This window comes from Papio anubis, chromosome 1 (assembly GCF_008728515.1).
Source record: "Papio anubis isolate 15944 chromosome 1, Panubis1.0, whole genome shotgun sequence".
Taxonomy (NCBI): domain Eukaryota; kingdom Metazoa; phylum Chordata; class Mammalia; order Primates; family Cercopithecidae; genus Papio; species Papio anubis.
In genome coordinates, this window is record NC_044976.1 from 112,769,950 (window position 1) to 112,789,082 (window position 19,133).

General features: G+C 36.8%; 1 protein-coding gene across 6 annotated transcripts in view; it reads right to left on the reverse strand.

Annotated features, from left to right (window-relative positions):
• TRIM33 (tripartite motif containing 33) overlaps nucleotides 1-19,133 on the reverse strand; it is a 121,864-nt gene that overhangs the window by 31,759 nt on the left and 70,972 nt on the right. For all 6 annotated transcript variants that reach the window (XM_021922389.2, XM_021922406.2, XM_009215920.4 and 3 more), the window contains exons 5-10: nucleotides 9,717-9,833; nucleotides 6,873-6,987; nucleotides 3,948-4,094; nucleotides 3,376-3,493; nucleotides 1,646-1,920; nucleotides 788-952 (exon numbers count right to left, since the gene is read on the reverse strand). In XM_021922389.2, the coding sequence (XP_021778081.1) occupies nucleotides 788-952; nucleotides 1,646-1,920; nucleotides 3,376-3,493; nucleotides 3,948-4,094; nucleotides 6,873-6,987; nucleotides 9,717-9,833 (937 nt within the window). The remainder of the gene's footprint in view (nucleotides 1-787; nucleotides 953-1,645; nucleotides 1,921-3,375; nucleotides 3,494-3,947; nucleotides 4,095-6,872; nucleotides 6,988-9,716; nucleotides 9,834-19,133) is intronic.

Here is a 19,133-nt window from a genome sequence, read left to right on the forward strand (position 1 = left end):
TTCTCCAACTTTACTATGCAGACTGACCTGAGAGACTTAGTACAAACTTAAATATTACTGAGTACTCCCCACCTAGAAATTCTGATTCAGTGGTTATGGCTAGGAATCTATTCTGACAAGGTCACCCACCCCACCCAAGCTGACTGGTGATTCTGATGGTCTTTAAAACATGTTTTGAGAAACATCATTCTAAGAGTTAAAAAATAAACTCTATTGTAACTAGAAATCCTATGAAAAAGTGGCCTCACTTTATACTCATATCTCCCATATAAACATAACTAGGCAAAGATTATGAAACATGTATCTAAATACACTTATTAAAATGTATCTACATCCTAAAAGGAACAATATTTGAGTACAGAAAAGGTTAAAAAAAAATACAGTTAGCTCTATTACTCTCAAAGCCCTTTTTATATATTAGGATCAAAAAGTCACATTAAAAGAGCAGAGCAGCATTAAGGTTCTTGCTATTTTATCACTGCTTTTTGTGATTGTGGGTAAAATCACCAGCTCATTAGATTTGTTTTTCACTTCTGTAAATTGAATGGGTTAACTATATCAGGGTTTCTTAACCCATAGTATATGATGCACTTAAGGCAATTTTTAAAAGCTCTTAAAATTAAATACAAAATCTCATGTGTATGTTTATTTTTCTGGGACAAGAGGATATACAGCATTAATCAAATTCTCAAACATGTCAATGACCTGCTCTCAAAAAGTGATTAAGAAAATGGTGTCTTTTAATTTTAAAATTGTAGGATTCTTACAAATGTAACTCTAGGCATACTTGTCTTTGGAGGTGTGGCTGCATCATGGAATACTGAGGGCCGCTGTGCCTGGGTATCCCGGGTATTCTGGCAGCATTCTGAGCGAGTCTCATCTGATGGGCTTGAAAAGCTCCACAGTTCATGTTGCCTCTTTGCATTGTTTGCACACTGATCAATCGAGGAGGCTACAAAAAGTAGAAATTGCAATTTATGTAATAATTTTAAAATAAATTTATATTTTAATTATAAAATGTAATCATAAAAATAATTGAGTCAAGATAAAAGGGTATAAAGTAAAAAGTATAAATAATTCTTATCGCTAGCCCCAATCCCCAGAGGACTGGTAATGACTAGTTTGTGTATCACTCCCTAATTTCCCTTTTCTCTCTCTCTCTTTTCCGTTCCCTCTCTTTCTCTCTGTATGTGTGTTTAAAGCGTATCAACATTAACTTAATCCATTCTGGATTAATAGTTTTGATTGGGATGGCAGTGGAGACAGCAAAAGACACATACGGATAGGAATGATTTGAACAAATGCCTAAGGAACATGTCAGATCCCAGGCAGAAACAATCTGGTCCTTTGGTCCACACAATTACACGTGGAAAACAAAAAAGATTTGATGTGAAAGGATGAGAACTTACATCCTTCCACAGTATTAGTGAATTAATTCTGTTTCCCAAGAAAATTTATTTACTGCCTTTCTTCATACCTCCCTTATATCACCATCATAACCACAGCAAATATTTAAACTCTGACTTTTGAGCTCTGCTCAAAGTCCTGCTAGTAACTCTGAAATGTGTAACTTTCTTACATAGGAAAAAGTGTCGTGTTGAGGACTTCATAATTTCTATCAATAATGTAGTAACACCATACTTACCTGTTGTTGTAACATCTGAGGGGCTGCTTGTCTAGGATGCTGTTGTGTTGTTGTTGTTGTAGTTGGTACAGGTGCTGGTGGTTGCTGCATCCTCATCTGTTGCAACTGCTGATGTTTCTGTGCATACACTTGTTGTTGCATGTGCTGAAGTCGAAGCTGTGCTAAGTTAATCTGTCCAGGGGTTTTACTAATATGGTTTGTCCCCGGAGGAACTTGCCCAACTACAACATTAGGAGTATAACCAGGAGTTGGTTTACTCTCTATTACTAGATTACCTGAAAAATTTAAAAAATGAGAATTTGCATATAATCAACTAAATCATCTACTTTGTTGAGTAATCACCATGTTTTCCTCTTTCCTCTGACAACTACCAGCACCTCAAAGCTCCAACGGTACAGCAGGGAATGGAGTCAGTTTAAAGATGATGATGATGATGATCAGAAACTTAATACATTCCAAAACTGAATAAATGACTTTTGGTTATTCAGAAAAATATATTCTCTGCCTTTATTCTTTTTTACACAGACGTACAGAAAACTAAGAGACTAAAAGAGATATCTATTAGAAGAGGCCTATCTAATCAATCTAAATCAATTCTCCCATGACAAGACTTACTCAAGAATACTCGAGATTGCTAATACTGATTCCATCTGCCTTTGAATTGCCAAAATATGCAAGGCAGAGCATTACAATGCCACAAAAGCATCTTCTGAGGAAATACTGAATGCTTTAAACAACTTATATCCTTAGAAGTGATGGTTTTCCTTGCTTTTTACGGAGCCATAGATTTCCAGGGACAGAGGCCAAATTTTAGGAAGATGTGATTTAAGGCGCAGGTTGACAGGCTTTCCCTGTAATGGGCCACAGAGTAAATATTTTATGCTTGGCAGGCCACATAAGATCTGTCTCACAGTCCTTGGTTTTTGTTTTTACAACCAGTTGAAAACATAAAAACCATTCTTAGCTACCATGTCACACAGAAACAGCTGGCTGATGCCAGAACTAAGGCTATAGCTAAATTTGAATATAATTTTTTTCTTGTATGCAAAGATTACTTTTTTTTTTTTTTAAATAACAGAAGGGCAATCAGCCTCTGCTTTTACAATTCCCACTGTTTAAGACTTAACTGTTCTGAAAGTGAGTTTACTCAATCTGTAGATAGCTCTCTAATTGCTAAGAAGTTTGTGTGCATGTGTTTTAATTGAGCTCTCTGTAACTTTCATCTATGGTCTTTAGGTCCATACTATGCTGTAAACAAAAGCAAAATCCATTTCTCTTCCATGTGAAAAGAGCTACTCTTATCTTTCAAACATTCCTCAGGACCTAACTACTGGACACATTAGCATCCTAAAAGTCTGCTGCTAATGCACAATTTGGCTTAATTAAACAACTAAACACCTATGAAATTATTCCAGACAATGAATCATTTGCTAAGATTTCTATATGAAACAGTCAATATAAATTTAAAAGATAGCGGGTCGGGGGTCTAGAAACAGTACACATTAAAAAAATATATACAGAGTAGACTCTCAACTTTCTTAAGACGTAATGACTGGCATACAAAACCACAGCTAAAGTGAGTTTCCAATGAATAACAACATATTTTTACATAAAATGTAAAACGTAAATAGTTTTATATTTTAAAGTTAAAAATTTTATCTAAATTTGCTTTATTTTCTCCTCCTAATTCAGTGTTCCAAGTTATATTCACAAAACTCATTATTTCTCACCTAAATTGACTACATTCTTTGCCCAGAAGGTGGGATCACAATGGAAACGTATTGCTCCGTTAGCAGCAGGGACAGGATCACACCGGGCTTTCAAAATATGACGCAACTGGAAAGTAATCTTAAAGGGAAAAAAAATCCACATTAGTCTCAAAATTAAATATCAACTGGGAAAACATAAGATAAAGATATTAAGACAAAAAAGCACATATATTTCCACAGTGTCAGCCTCAGATTATGCAGCATCAACATTTAAATTAGCAATCAAATCAAATGTACGTGCTTGAATTTCTGCCATTTTGGGTAATAAATTGCATTAAGATACTAGGCATCTTCAAAAGAGTACATACAATATAATTCCACTTATATGAATTTCTAAAAAATGATAGAAATCAGATTAGTGGCTGCCTGGGGGAATGAGGAAACTTTGGGGGGTGAAGGAAGTTTTCTGTATCTTGATGTGGTAGCGGTTACATTTGCCAAAATTAAAATGTATACTTTAAACAGGTGCAGTTCACTGAATATATATCTTAATAAAGTCCATTAAAGAAAAATAAAAACAGTATGTGTCTCACCAGTCGCTTGCTGTACAGTAGTGCTGTGCTGCTGCCACTTGCAATTGCCCAATTTGTGAAGTTCATAACATGCTTCACCTGCCGGGAAAGGCCTGTGATGTCATTCTGCTGCTGTAGTAACTTCATCTGTCTTTCCTTTGTAACATTCTGAAACAGAACAAGAACTTCGCTGAAGAATTCTATATGAAAAAAATCAACCCCACATTTCTAATGCAAATGGGCACAATACCTATACTTCCTTTAAAAATGGGCTAAGTGAATAACCTCCATGATTATTTAGCAAGCCTATCATCAATCAGTGGAAAAGCCACTAACAAAATGGGACTAAAACTTAGTGCTCTAAGCAAAAAAGGATATTCCACATATAGAAATTAATGTTAGTTAATGTCTCTTTTCTATCAACATTTGTCTGTTAAAAATAGTGTCATCCTATTAGGTTAATCTAATATATGGTATTTATAGCATAAGGAGCTAACTTTAGAAATAAATTTATGTAATCTTAATATACTTTAAAGGCTAAAAAAAATTTTGTGTCACCAGTGCCACCTCCTGGTATGGCATGAGAATGAAGTTAAAATCTCTCTTAAATATACAAGACAAAATGAAAAAGGTAACTTCCAGAGTTCCAACAGTAGAATTAGGGAAACTTTTCATATGACAGAAGTTCATAGAGAACAAAGAAGTGAGGACCGACCAAACTGCAAAAACCAATTTCAGAGAAACACTGCAAAGGAAAAATAAACTGCTTTATGGGAACTAAAATCACCCCAGGAGGGATGGGTAATGTCCAACATACTTTTGACATTCAGCGTGCTAAACAACTCATCTACTACTTTCTTAAGAACTTTCTCCCAAAAAATGTCTCAAGTTGGTTTTCTGGACAATATTTTTCCTAAGGAAAGAAGTTGTTCATTTTATAATGTAAATCAATGGATAAAAGTGTTCAACTGACAGAAGTTTGGTTTACTACATTCCTTTTATAAAGCTTAGGAAAACGTTTCTTCTACAAAGTTTAAGAACGTATTACACTAGAAAACATTTATTTTAAATTACCACCATGTTAGTGGTATATTTATCATTAGGTATTTGTATACACTTTAGCCTTAAGAGGCTTTTTTTTTTTTTTTAAACAGGGTCTCACTCTGTCCCTCAGGCTGGAGCGCAGTGGTGCAATCTTGGTTCACTGCAAACTCCGCTTCCCAGGCTCAAGGGATCTTAAGAGGCATCTTTTAATTCAGAAACTCTTGAAATGGTTTTACAAATACTATTTTAGATGTACAGTTCAAATGTATTTACAGTAAGTTTAAGTGTATCAAAAATAGTTACTAAGTGCTCTCTATTCACATGGGTCCTTTTGGGGGAAAAAAACCTATTAGGGTTAAATGCAACAGACTGGTGTACAGTAAGAAAAGGGACCCACGACTTCAACAATCTGCACAAGAGTACTTTTTTTTTTTTTTAAATTTTTAATTTTGAGACGGAGTCTCACTCTGTTGCCCAGGGTGGAGTGGCACAATCTTGACTCACTACAACCTCCACCACCTGGGTTCAAGCAATTCTCCTGCCTCAGCATCCTGAGTAGCTGGGATTACAAGCATACGCCACCATGCCCAGCTAATTTCTGTATATTTTTAGTAGAGATGGGGTTTCACCATGTTGGCCAGGCTGGTCTCGAACTCCTGACCTTGTGATCCACCCACCTCAGCCTCCCAAAGTGCTAGGATTACAGGCGTGAGCCACCGCGCCCGGCCAAGAGTACTTTTACTCTCACAAATTGTGTTTCTATTGACAATTTAAGGTTAGTGGAAGTAGTCAAACACATCATTATTACTATTCAATGGTGCAGAAAAAATAATCCCCATATCATCTGGGCCTAGTTAGCATGAAATTTTCAATCGGGAAACATTTCTCTTTCCAAAATTTCAACTTTCCAGAGCATGAAATTTTCAATTAGGAAACATTTCTCTTTCTAAAACTTCAATTTCTCAGAAAACTCATATTTGAAATTTGCTAATAAATCAAATGGGCAGTGTAGACTTTGATTAAAAATTTAGATTTCACGAACTGACTAGATTTTCATCTAGAAACTTATACCTGCAAATTAACTTCAAAATATGCAATATAAATACCTAATATCACAACATTTTCACTAAGTTTAAGGTTTATAAATTTCAAAATGAGCATTTTCTGCAAAACTATGGAAATATTTTTAAAATAAGGTAAAACACACAAATGACTCAAGCAGAAGCCCAACATGCATCTATACGGAAAAGTTAAATTGAGGCCCCATTTTAAAGGGGTGGGGAAGAAATGTGGTGGGACTACTTTGCCTTCATGTACATCATACTTTAGTAACATTTCTTTTTTCTTTTTCTTTTTTTCGTTTTGGAGACAAGGTCTCACTCTGTTGCCTAGGTTGGAGTACAGTGACACAATCACAGTCCATTGCAGCCTTGACCTCCCGGGCTCAGTCCATCCTCCCACCTCAGTTTCCTGAGCAGCTGTGACTACTGGCGCATTCCACCACCCTGGCTAATTTTTGTACTTTTTGTAGAGGCAGGTTTCGCCATGTTGCCTGGGCTGGTCTGGAACCTGGGGCTCAAGCGATCTGTCTGCCTTGGGCTCCCAAAGTGTTGAGATTACAGGTGTGAGTCACCATACCCAGTCTTAGTAACAATTATTTGATTTCTAAGAGGACATCACTATTTCTCAAGGTATACAGCTAAAGTCAGTGTTATTAAATTGGGCCACAAAATAACTAACTAGAAAAGGTCTCTTTTCTAAAAGTAAATTTTAAAAACCTTATTTTAAATTTTACTTTATTTCCATATCCCCCAACCCATCTAAAAGAGTTTTCAATAAACATTAAAAACAGCTGAAGAGCAAGAGAAGCAGTTTTTGTTTTATGTTGGCTTTGAACCATACCTCTAGCTGCTGTAAGAGAGATTTTCCTTTCTTATTAATTTCATTGATAAGGGTGAAAATGGCCACTTTAATTTCCTGTTCTACTCGTTTGTTAGTCTCATTTACTTCTTTTATCCTGAATAAGAGAAATGCATCATTAGGTTATCAACTTATCCTAGGTCTCTGAATCATCAACTGTTACAGAAAATCATCCAATGGGCACTTAACCGAGTAATTAAAATGAAAACTTTGTCAAAATGTACAACTCATGTTTCAGAAGACCTGATCAATTTGGTCCAAATAAGTTATGTATAGAGACAAATAATGAAACTAATATTTAGTTATTTTAAATTATGCTCATAAAGGACAGTTTATTAAGCTGGATGGCAATCTCCTTAAGTAACTATGACATGAATGTGATGCACAAACACCAAACACGCGTAACTGCTGTTTAGTGTCAAATGTGGCACACTGGTTCTGTTTAACCTGGATGCTTTCCAAGAACAATGTGCAAAAGGACAACGTCACAAGCAATAATTATCTTTTGTAATGATAATAGTTAAACGTAGAAGCATTTATTTTCATTTATAACTTAGCCACTTCAAACGTGGGTTCTGATACACTCCCCTTAAAATTATTCTCAAAATGGTTTCCTTTTGTATACAGTAAAGGGCATAAAACATTTTCAATCCATTTTGAAGAACAGCTATTAGACATTTTATAAGTAGGTGTAAGCACTCAAAGTAGTTATGGAAGTTTTAGGTGCAAATATGAAGTGGCTGATACCTTGGTATTTACAAAACAGGAAGTGGAGAATCCCACCAATATAAAATACATAAAATGTCAACCACCAACCGTAAGACATAGCCTTCAATTTTTATACATTCTACTGCTGTATAAACTATAACCCACGCTTTCAGCTCCTAAACTGCCTTTCATTTGCCAAGTTCGAATTTAGTAACTTCAATACACTCCAAGAAATAATGTAGGTTTTTTTCTCCTCTGTACATCATTTGGCACTTACTTGGAAATTTTGAGTTCTGTCCTTATCTTACTAAGGTGAGTGGAAGATAATTTTAATATATAAAGGTACTAATAACCAGTGATAAGAAATATAGGTTTCAAATATAAAATGACTGAGCCAAAGACAGAAATCACTAAGCATGCTGAAAGCACAGCAGTTAGCCTCAGTCAGACTCCTATTGGACTTAATTAAGTCTACTGTATGTTCAATTTTGAAGAAAGAAAAAAATGTACATTAAAAAATAATGGAGATAGGTCAGTGAAAAATGCGTCTAAAAGGGGAAGTTATCATCAGAGATTTTAATACTTTTTTAAAAAAACTTTCTACAGATGAAATCAATCTCCTCAACCCTGTGCAATCTTGTAACAGGTAAACCTCTTGCTCTACTTCTGTATACAGATTCTGGAACATGTGTATAAAATCTATTTTAAAAATACTTAACAATGTAAATACAAAACATCTGTATAAAAATATGGGACTGCCATATGAATCAACTCACTATATTTCCTTTGAAAGAGACACCCATTTATCATTTCTGAGAAACAGTCTTCTCCAAATCAACCGTATCACCAGTTTAACCTAAAACAACTGAACATTTCCAAAAACAAAAACCCACCAATGGTGTGTGTGTGTGTGCGTGTGTGTGTGTGTGTGTGTGTCTGTACAATCTACAAGCTCTGAGGAGCCTTTTATTTTCTTTTGGTGTTACTTAAGATTAAAAGTTCTGGCCAGGCACAGTGACTCATGCCTATAATCCCAGAACTTTGGGAGGCTGAGTCGGGTGGATCACGAGGTCAGGAGATCGAGACCATCCTGGCTAACATGGTAAACCTCGTCTCTACTAAAAATACAAAAAAATTAACCGGGCGTGGTGGGGATGCCTGTAGTCCCAGCTACTCGGGAGGCTGAGGCAGGAGAATGGCGTGAACCCGGGAGGCGGAGCTTGCAGAGTGAGCTGAGATCACGCCACTGCACTCCAGCCTGGGCGACAGAGCAAGACTCTGTCTCAAGAAAAAAAAAAAAAGTTCTACCATGTGTAAAGCACTATTTTCATTTATTCATTCAATTATTTAATACTTTTGAGTATCTACTATGTATCATTTTAATCATAAATTAACTTTAATATTCATTAGAAGTCCTAATATTTTTGAGTCCATAAAATAAACACATATTAACCTTATTCATACCCCCAAGAATTTTAGTTTTAATTATGCCAGCTCAAAGTGTTTGTCCTTCTGGTGTAAGAGTCGTAACTTTGTTAATCTGCTCTCTTATGGAACCTATTCTCACTTATCAATAAATGTACTTAGAAATATACCAAAGTAGAATAATTTTTTAATAATAAATGGTGATGATAATTATAAATACAAGAGCAGCAGCTAAAATCTAAGTGCTTACTATGTGCCAGAAACTGTATCATATATTCATCTTATACTGCTACTCATAAGCACTGTTTTCAATGCTTGTTTTACAAATGGGGAAGTAATTTGTCCACCAGTGATAATCTCTTCTCTATACTGTATCTTCCACACAATCTCGACTTTAAATTTTATAAGTCAACTCTCTCCATATTAATTTCTTTGTTTCCACATTTAAGGTTTAACACAGACTAGAGTCTTATTAATTATAAAATAGACAAAGATGTGTCCTAAAAGGGTATACAAAAGTTTGGTCAATTAAATTTTGCTTAATTAACAAATATTAAAATCCCAAATTCATACCACTTCCCCCTCAAAAAAATGTTTTCTTTATATGCTTAATATAGCAGAAAAACAGATTTAAACTGGACCCACTTCTCTTTAATAATTCTTAAAATTATGGTTTTAAGGCAACAAACTTACCTATTCTGCACCTGAGTGGCTGCAAAATGAACATAATTCTTCTTCTCAAGAAGTTTAGCCAGTAGATTCTCAATTGCACCTTTCTGATTTTGAAAAGCTTCTTCCAAAAACTGATACCTTAAAACCAAAACAAAACTACATTTAAAACAAAACATTTATGATTAAGATTTTGGAAATAAGGAACAGCTACATAAGTCAATCTTGAAACCTTAATTAAGTGATCAACTCTCTATGCTGGCCACTCATACCTTATCTCAACAGCAACTTTTAACTGGCAATCACCTATCTCCCTCCAACTCTGACCCTGAAAGGCCATTATGAAAGAAAAAAATTATTCGGATAATGGTTGAGTGCTCTTATATTAGAGTTTTGATTTAGGATTACACCTTTTTAAAAATTCAAATTTTGGCATAATTTATATACATTTTAAATCATACAGCATAACCACATTATAGAAAATACTATAAAAGGAAGGGAAATCACCCATAGTTCCAACATCACAAAATCACTACTACCACTGTAATATATAATTCCCTAATCTTTTAATTATACATGTACTTATGTACTTATTTTTTAATAAAGACAAGGTCTCACTATGTTACCCAGGCTGATGTACTTATTTTTTAATAAAGACAACGTCTCACTATGTTACCCCGGCTGATCTCAAACCCCTGGCCTCAAGCGATCCTCCTGCCCTGGCCTCTCAAAGTGCTGGGATTACAGGAGTGGGCTACCGCATGTGGCCTAACTATGCATTTTTAAATGCAATTGTAATAAAAATATACATGCAAATTTACATCTGACTTTTATTCTTTATCTTGTCTTTATAATTACACTTAAAATAATTTTTCAGTTCTGGATGCCATATACTGTCAAACTTTCCACAAGGGTTAAATCAATATAAAACATCACATCAACAACAGTTTTACTTTGTCAGCATGAATGCTATATGTTAAAATTTTCTAATTATAATAGTGAAAATACAAACTCTAATAACATTTCTTTGGATACCAGGAAGCTAGAATAATAGTTTCCTTTGCTACTTTTATTTCCTTTTTATAAATTATTTATTAGGTTTTTAAGTTTTATTATTAAGTCAACAATATTATTTAGTTTTTTTTCTACGTCCTTTTTACATGGACTAAATTCATTATGGTTCGTATCTTACCAATGAATAGTCACAAATACAAAATGATGCCATACTGTGACAAGAGATATAATTCAGGTATATATAATCTACAAGAAACGACTGCCTAAATCGGCCTCAACACCAAGGAAAGCATTGCAGAGGTAAGAATAGCATCTTACGCTAGGTACAGAGGCATGTTTGAGACACATAAATACTTCAATATGGCCAAAGAAAAAGATACAAAAGTCAGAATATGAGACAGTAACTGATAAAATCCAGAGGCAAACTGTGAAGGGCCAAGCATAGCATGCTGTTTGTGCATTTAATTCTCTAAGTAATGGAAAATCTCTGAAGAATTCTAACCAGAATGTAATAATCACATTTACATTCTAGGAAAATCATACAGAAATATAAAAGACCCAAAGAAGGGAGTAGAAGGGAAAGACCAGCTAAAACTCTAAGACAGTAACTTATATGAGAGATCATGATACAGTCCTGGTTGGTATAGCCAAACAAACAAGCTGGAACTGACTTTATCAGTGAGATCGGCAGATTTGGGAGGTTATGTGTCAGTTACGGCAAGGTCTATGGTACAACCTGAAAACTAAATCCCTAACTAAGGCACAGTTAAGAAGCAAATCACTGGAAATAAGTTCACAATTACTATGTAATTGTCTACACAGGCACTGAAATCACAAAAGTAGTACTATGAGCATCTAAATGTCCCATTGTTTCTTCAATGAAAGTCTCAGTTAAGGCAGACAAGAAGAAAGACTATGAAATTGCTAACATAAAGGAAAGTTTGTTAAGATAAAAGGAAGTTTACTTAGTAGTGGGATACAAGAGGTACAAGAAGAATAGAGGACAGTCAGAGAGAAAATGTAGATCAATATGGGAATTTCTGTTATAGAAAACAGCAGGTACACTGATTTTATTTTATTTTTTTTTTTTTTTGAGACAGAGTCTCGCTCTGTCACCCAGACTGGAGTGCAGTGGCCGGATCTCAGCTCACTGCAAGTTCCGCCTCCCGGGTTCACGCCATTCTCCTGCCTCAGCCTCCCGAGTAGCTGGGACTACAGGCGCCCGCCACCTCGCCCGGTTAGTTTTTTGTATTTTTAGTAGAGACGCGGTTTCACCGGGTTAGCCAGGATGGTCTCGATCTCCTGACCTCGTGATCCGCCCGTCTCGGCCTCCCAAAGTCCTGGGATTACAGGCGTGAGCCACCACGCCCGGCCAGGTACACTGATTTTATTGTTGTAAAATATACATAGTAAAATTTACCACTTTGAACTTTTTTTGTAAAACAGGGTCTCACACTATTTGCCCAGGCTGGAGTGCACTGGAACCATCACAGCTCACTGCAGCCTCAAACTCATGAGCTCAAGCAATCCTCCTGCATCATTCTCCCGAGTAGCTGAAACTATAGACACGCGCTTTTTTAAACTCTTTTGTAGAGATGAAGTCTTGCCATGTTGCCCAAGGTGGTCTTGAACTCCTGGTCTCAAGTGATTCTCCTGCCTCGGCCAAAATGCTAGGGTTCCAGACATGAGCCACCACATCCAACCCAATTTAACCATTTTTAAGGAGAATATTTTTAAAGCTCAACTGTCTACAATGTTGAGCAACATTACAACTTGTATAAGATATTATACATCTTATATATACTAATATATATATTAGTGGTGACTCACATCTGTTTGGGAGGCCAAGGCGGGCAGATAATGAGGTCAGGAGACCGAGACCATCCTGGATAACATGGTGAAACCCCGTCCCTACTAAAATACAAAAAAATCAGCCAGGCGTGGTCGTGCGTGCCTGTAGTCCCAGCTAGTTGGGATGCTAAGGCAGGGGAATCGCTTGAACTGGGGAGGCGGAGACTGCAGTGAGCCGAGATCACGCCACTGCACTCCAGCCTGGCAACAGAGTGAGACTCTGTCTCAAAAAAAAAGATACTAATAGCACAAAAAAGCACCTATTTTTAGAGAGTTGTTTTGCTTGTTTGTTTTTGAGAGTCTTGCCCTGTCACCCAGGCTAGAGTGCAGTGGCACAATCTCGGCTCACTGCAACCTCCACTTCCCAGGTTCAAGCAGTTCTCCTCCTTAGCCTCTAGAGTAGCTGGGACTACAGACATACACCACCACGCCCGGCTAATTTTTGTATGTTTAGTAGAGATGGGGTTTTGCCATGTTGGCCGGGCTGATCTCGAACTCCTGACCTCAGGTGATCCGCCCACCTCGACCTTCCAAAGTGCTAGGATTACAGGCATGAGTCACTGCACCTGGCAAGAGGCTTTTAAAGAGGCTTTACTATTAGATAGGGGGCCCCAAGGTTTGTTTCTTCATTAAAGAGCAACATTTGATTTATCCCACATACTATGGTTTCTCTACATCTAATAAAAACCATTATTATGTTAAATCTGAACAAATAAAGCAGAAATATGAGGATTCTATGCTAACCCTTTGACTTAGCTTTATTTACATTGTGATGAAAAACAATCTTTTTAAAGGAGAATTTGATGATGTCAATAAATAGGCATTTGGTAGAAAGGTTAACTAGTATCAAAATTCACAAAATTCTAACTCATAAAATTTTACCACGTACGAATTCCTCTTATCCCAAAATAAATATTTTTTAAAATCCTGTTTCTAAATATATCTTGTTACATTCATGTGAATAAGAAACAAGCAAACACACACTATTTTCCTAAATATGATATACCTAGGTAAACCGAATTTTCTTTAATCAAAATTACAGCTGAAATGGGGAGAAAGAATAACCAACAAATGAACTAAATGTAGTTTTGATTAATATGTAAATACTTCAAAGTAATTTCTTAGATTTTAATCTTGCATTTTAAAGTAGTATTTATTTATTTATTTATTTAGAGACAGAGTCTCACTCTGTCGCCAGGCTGGAGTACAGTGGCGCGATTTCAGCTCACTGCAAATTCTACCTCCCGGGTTCAAGCGATTCTCCTGCCTCAGCCTCCCGAGTAGATGGGACTACAGGTGCATACCACCACACCCAGCTAATTTTTGTATTTTTCGTAGAGACGGGGGCATTACCATGTTGGCCAGGATGGTCTCAATCTCTTGACCTCGTGATCCGCCCGCCCTGGCCTCCCAAAGTGCTGGAATTACAGGCGTGAGCCACCACACCCAGTCGAAAGTAGTAATTCTTATAGGCTTTCTTAGTCACAATGAACTATTCTCCATATTTCAAAATAAGTAAAATAAAGTAAAAATTATGTATGCCCAGGATTTAGTTAGGACAGACTAAGTAAAACTTTTTGTGCTTCTGGCTAGAATTATAAAAACTTGGCAAAATTATCTGGTTTTGATCAGAATTATCAGCATGCTTAGCTTTTTTTAATTATTGAGAAATAAATTATATTTAATACAGTTTTATAAGAAGTTTATGAAAATATGGTGCTCATGAGCACAGTGGCCCACACCTGTAAGTCCCAGGTACTCGGGAGGCTGATGTAAGAGGACCACTTGAGCCCAGGTCAAGGCCAGTCTGGGCAACATGTATAAAAATATACATGGATGGGTGTTTTTTAAAAGGTTGAGAATCACTTAGCTAATAACTTCAAACTTCTGAATGTACATTATGGTCTTACTGTGCTCTACTAATCTACTTGCCAAGTGATACCGTACTATTCTTAGTAATTGTCACTGTATATAATAAGTTTTGATTTTGGCACATCTAGGGAAAAACGCATCATAGTGCTTTATATCCAAACTGAATAAGAGAACCTTTTTAATAAAACCCAGTTTCATTTTTCTTCAGTTATTCCATTTTTTAAAATTACATTAAATTTCAAACATACATTAGAAGTCTAATTCCACTGAATCGATCACCCATTTTCAAGAAGTATCCATTCATAGCTGACTTTATGTATACACCCACCCACTCCATCCCTTAGATTACCGTGAAGAAAATTCCAATCATATTTTATCTAAACATTTCTCAATCTATAGATAGCAACAGCCTATTCTGATAACTTACTACATTTTCAGGCACTGTGCTAAGTATCTTAACATGGATTATCTCATTTAACCTTTGGAAAAACTTAACGACTTAGATACTACTACTACTATTTTCATAGTTAAAAGCTGGATGATTCTGACAACCCTCTGTGTCTCACTTCTTCTCCAGTAAAATATAGAATAATCATCATATATACATACATAGGACTGTCCTAAGAATTAAACTGGTCAAAACACACAAAGCAAAGCAAAGCACTTAAGGCATACTAAGGATTTAATGTTTGCTATCACTGTTATTCTTAGCAGTAATTTTAAAGGATTTATACTGTTAGAATTTATATTGTTGCAAATTTATATTGTTCCTTATTTAAAGCTCTATATGAAGGGGAGATGATAACAACCGTAAGAGTTCAGGAAAGTGACAGAGAGTAGGAAATGTGAGCAACTGTGAGGAAAATCTGAAAGGGTAGAAATTTCTATAAAGTCTGGGAAAGACATTAAAATCCTCACATAAATAGAACAGGAACCAAAAGCTAACTTTAATTAAATCTCAAAGGTCACAGTGACATCACCTGATATTTCAATTACCTAAGACTTCATTAGAATAAGATGTCACTTTCTATTGCTGTCTTCAAAATCATTTATTTTTTCTTCTGTAATATCTAGTCTTCTGGCCGGGCGTGGTGGCTCACGCCTATAATCCCAGCACTTTGGGTGGCTGAGGCAGGCGCATCATGAGGTCATGAGTTTGACACCAGCCTGACCAACATGGTGAAACCCTGTCTCCACTAAAAATACAAAAATTAGCTGGGCGTGGTGGCGCATGCCTGTAATCCCAGCTACTCAGGAGGCTGAGGCAGGAGAATTGCTTGAACTCGAGAGGCAGAGACTGCAGTGAGCCGAGATTGCGCCACGGCACTCCAGCCTGGGCAATAGAGCGAGACTCTGTCTCAAAAAAAAAAAAAAAAAAAATCGAATCTTCTGTTAATCCTATCTGAAATGAACCCCCCCCACAAAAAAAACAGTGAGCAGTGAAAAGTCATAAGTACATTAATATATGTATAATTGTCATCCACAAAGGAGAAAAACAGAGGGAAGAGAAAAAATATTAGAAAAAGTAGTTATGGATAAAAGTTTTTCAAATTGGATGATCTATAGCTCTAAGAAGCTCAACATCTCCCAAGCACAAGAAACATGCAGAAAACTACACTAAGGTATATAATTTCCAAACTGTTTGAAACCAGTGATAAAGAGAAAACATTAAAAGCAACCAGAAGAGAAAAAAGATACATTGTATACAAATGAACGAAGAAAAAACAGATTTCTTGATGGAAACAATGAGTGGGGAGCAACATCTTTAAACTACTCAAAGAAAACTTTCAGCCTAGAATTATTTATCCAGAAAAGTTAGTATGAAGGGGAAACTACTGGGAGTAATAAAGATGTTCACTATTTTGACTGTGATGATGGATTCACACACAGTCTGTCACCACAAAGCAGAGATCTAAAACCTATACCACTACAAAGCAGAGATCCAAAAGTGCTATGACCTTAACATTAAGGGTACAGTAAGAGTAACCTGCCCCTCTATCATCTCACAAAGACTGAATGACAATAACAATGACACTGCAGAAGACGAGAGGGGAGACCCTTAGAAGCTGTATCCACAAAACACTTCACATGTGAATTTTTAGACCAAGTGCACATCATCTTGGTGGTTCAAAACTTCATTCTGGAAATTTAACTGTCGGAAACTGGTAGCGCTTCCAGGCAACAGCAACAGGACATTCAATCTTTTATTGTGGAAAGCGTCTTAATTTTAGACACACACACACACACACACACACTGCATAATTTTTCAAGGAAAGTTCAAAGTTTTAAAAGACTACATATATAAGGGGAAACGGCACCCTAAGCAAGAATCAACAGAAATAACAGGAAGAACAGATCCATTAACAGAGGCAAAATAACTATATGTACTCCATTTAAAGAATAAAACACAGCTAAAATGTTCAGGCAACTATTTAAAATTTTAGATGAAGAACACAAAAGACCTCTTTGAACTTTCTTTGCTATCTAAAAATAAAGTTTTTAAAAGGGGGAGGAGCTGGCTGATTTAAAAAATTTAAATCATAATGGATGGGTTTTAATGGCAGTTTAGACATAAAGAGAATATTTGTGAATTGAGATTGTCCAGAGAAAAGTGTCTTCCCCTTTTGCACTTTCAATGTGAAAAAAAGGCGGGGGGAATATAAACATTAAGAGAAATGGAGAATGGATTGGGGGGGGGGGTCTAACATACACCTAACTGGAATTCCAGAAGAAGGGCCAACAAATAATGCAATACATGGAATATTTGAAGAGATTACTGATTGAAAGACACAATCATAACGCACATTTTTAAAGACATCTTTGTTATTCTTTACATAGTTTCTTTAGGTATACTTCTGTGTATAAATTATATATCTTGTGACTCATAAAGACTTCTAAGACTCTTAAAGTACAAAGGCCACGTATGGTGGCTCACCCCGTAATCCACAACAATTTGGGAGGCTGAAGTGGGAGGATCGCTGCAGCCAGGAGTGCAAGACCAGTCAGGGTAATATAAGTGAGACCCTGTCAGGACAAAAAATTTTAAAAAATTACTGAGGGTGGTGGCACATGCCTGTGCTTCCAGCTACTTGGGAGGATCACCTTAGTCCAAGAGTATGAGGCTGCAGTGAGCTATGATCACACCACTGCTCTTCAGTCTTAGTGACAGAGTAAGACCTCATCGCTTTAAAAATAAAAAAGTATGTAGTCATGATTGATATGAACTAAATTTGCCTATTTGCCAGGAAATATTCAAAGGGTAGGGATGCCACAGTAAATAAGGTAAAATAAGGTCCTGTTCTTCCTTTCTTTACATTTTAATTAAGGAGAAAACAAAAATTTGAATAGGCTGATGTGATAGAGAGGACGTAAGTGGCTAAACATTCTACATTGGATACATGGACAGAAGGGAGCTCTTGAAAATGTGATGACACGTACAATTATTTCAAAGATAGGAACTAGGCATGCACAGAGAGATAAGAGATGAGCTATAAATAATCAGAGATAAACCTGCATTTTTGCAAAGGAAAACGACCAACTGGTTTTATTCTTTGCAATAATTTTGCCAATTAATAAAATTTTCACATGGGATATTTCTTCTTCTTTTTTTTTGAGACGGAGTCTTGCTGTGTCCCCCGGGCTGGAGTACAGTGGCACGATCTCGGCTCACTGCAAGCTTCGCCTCCCGGGTTCATGCCATTCTCCTGCCTCAGCCTCCTGAGTCGCTGGGACTACAGGCGCCCACTACCATGCCCGGCTAATTTTTTGTATTTTTTAGTAGAGACAGGGTTTCACCGTGGTCTCGATCTCCTGACCTTGTGATCTGCCCGCCTCGGCCTCCCAAAGTGCTGGGATTACAGGCGTGAGCCACCGCGCCCGGCTCACATGGGATACTTCTCAACCCACCTGCTGCCCTCTTTGCCAGATGGGTAACTTTTATCTGTGGAACTAATGACTCTGAATGTGTTTCTTCCTTAAGTCTTCTCTCCTGATATTCTTCTCTTTCAAGTTAACTCTTAGCCATACGGAATTATTCTCCTTCTAGCCATAAGCAATGATTCTGCTGGATAATTGACTCACTGAACCTATGGGCTCTTCAGAGAGTTTGATATCCTAATAGGATCAGAAACTATAATATTAAAATTAATGAGGCTATGTTTTAGCAATACCCAAAAGAATTAATTCAAATTTTAAAGATACTCAGATGAACTATTATGGGACCAAATACTCAATCTCAGTCTCATACAGACTATACAACTCCAAGATAGCAAGGACAGAGCACATTTTTTCATTACTGTATAGTTATCACCTAGCAAGGTACCTCGCATATGGTGAGTACTCGAACATCTACCAAACAAATGAGATCAATGAGTACTCATTTGTTGAGTGAAGTTCAATAAACAAACCATTTGTCTGACAATAAATGTACCCCATGAAAAAATCATACTTGGGGCCGGGCGCGGTGGCTCACGCCTGTAATCCCAGCACTTTGGGAGGCCGAGGCGGGCGGATCACAAGGTCAGGAGATCGAGACCACAGTGAAACCCCGTCTCTACTAAAAATACAAAAAATTAGCCGGGCGCGGTGGTGGGCGCCTGTAGTCCCAGCTACTCAGGAGGCTGAGGCAGGAGAATGGCGTGAACCCGGGAGGCGGAGCTTGCAGTGAGCCGAGATCACGCCACTGCACTCCAGCCTGGGCGACAG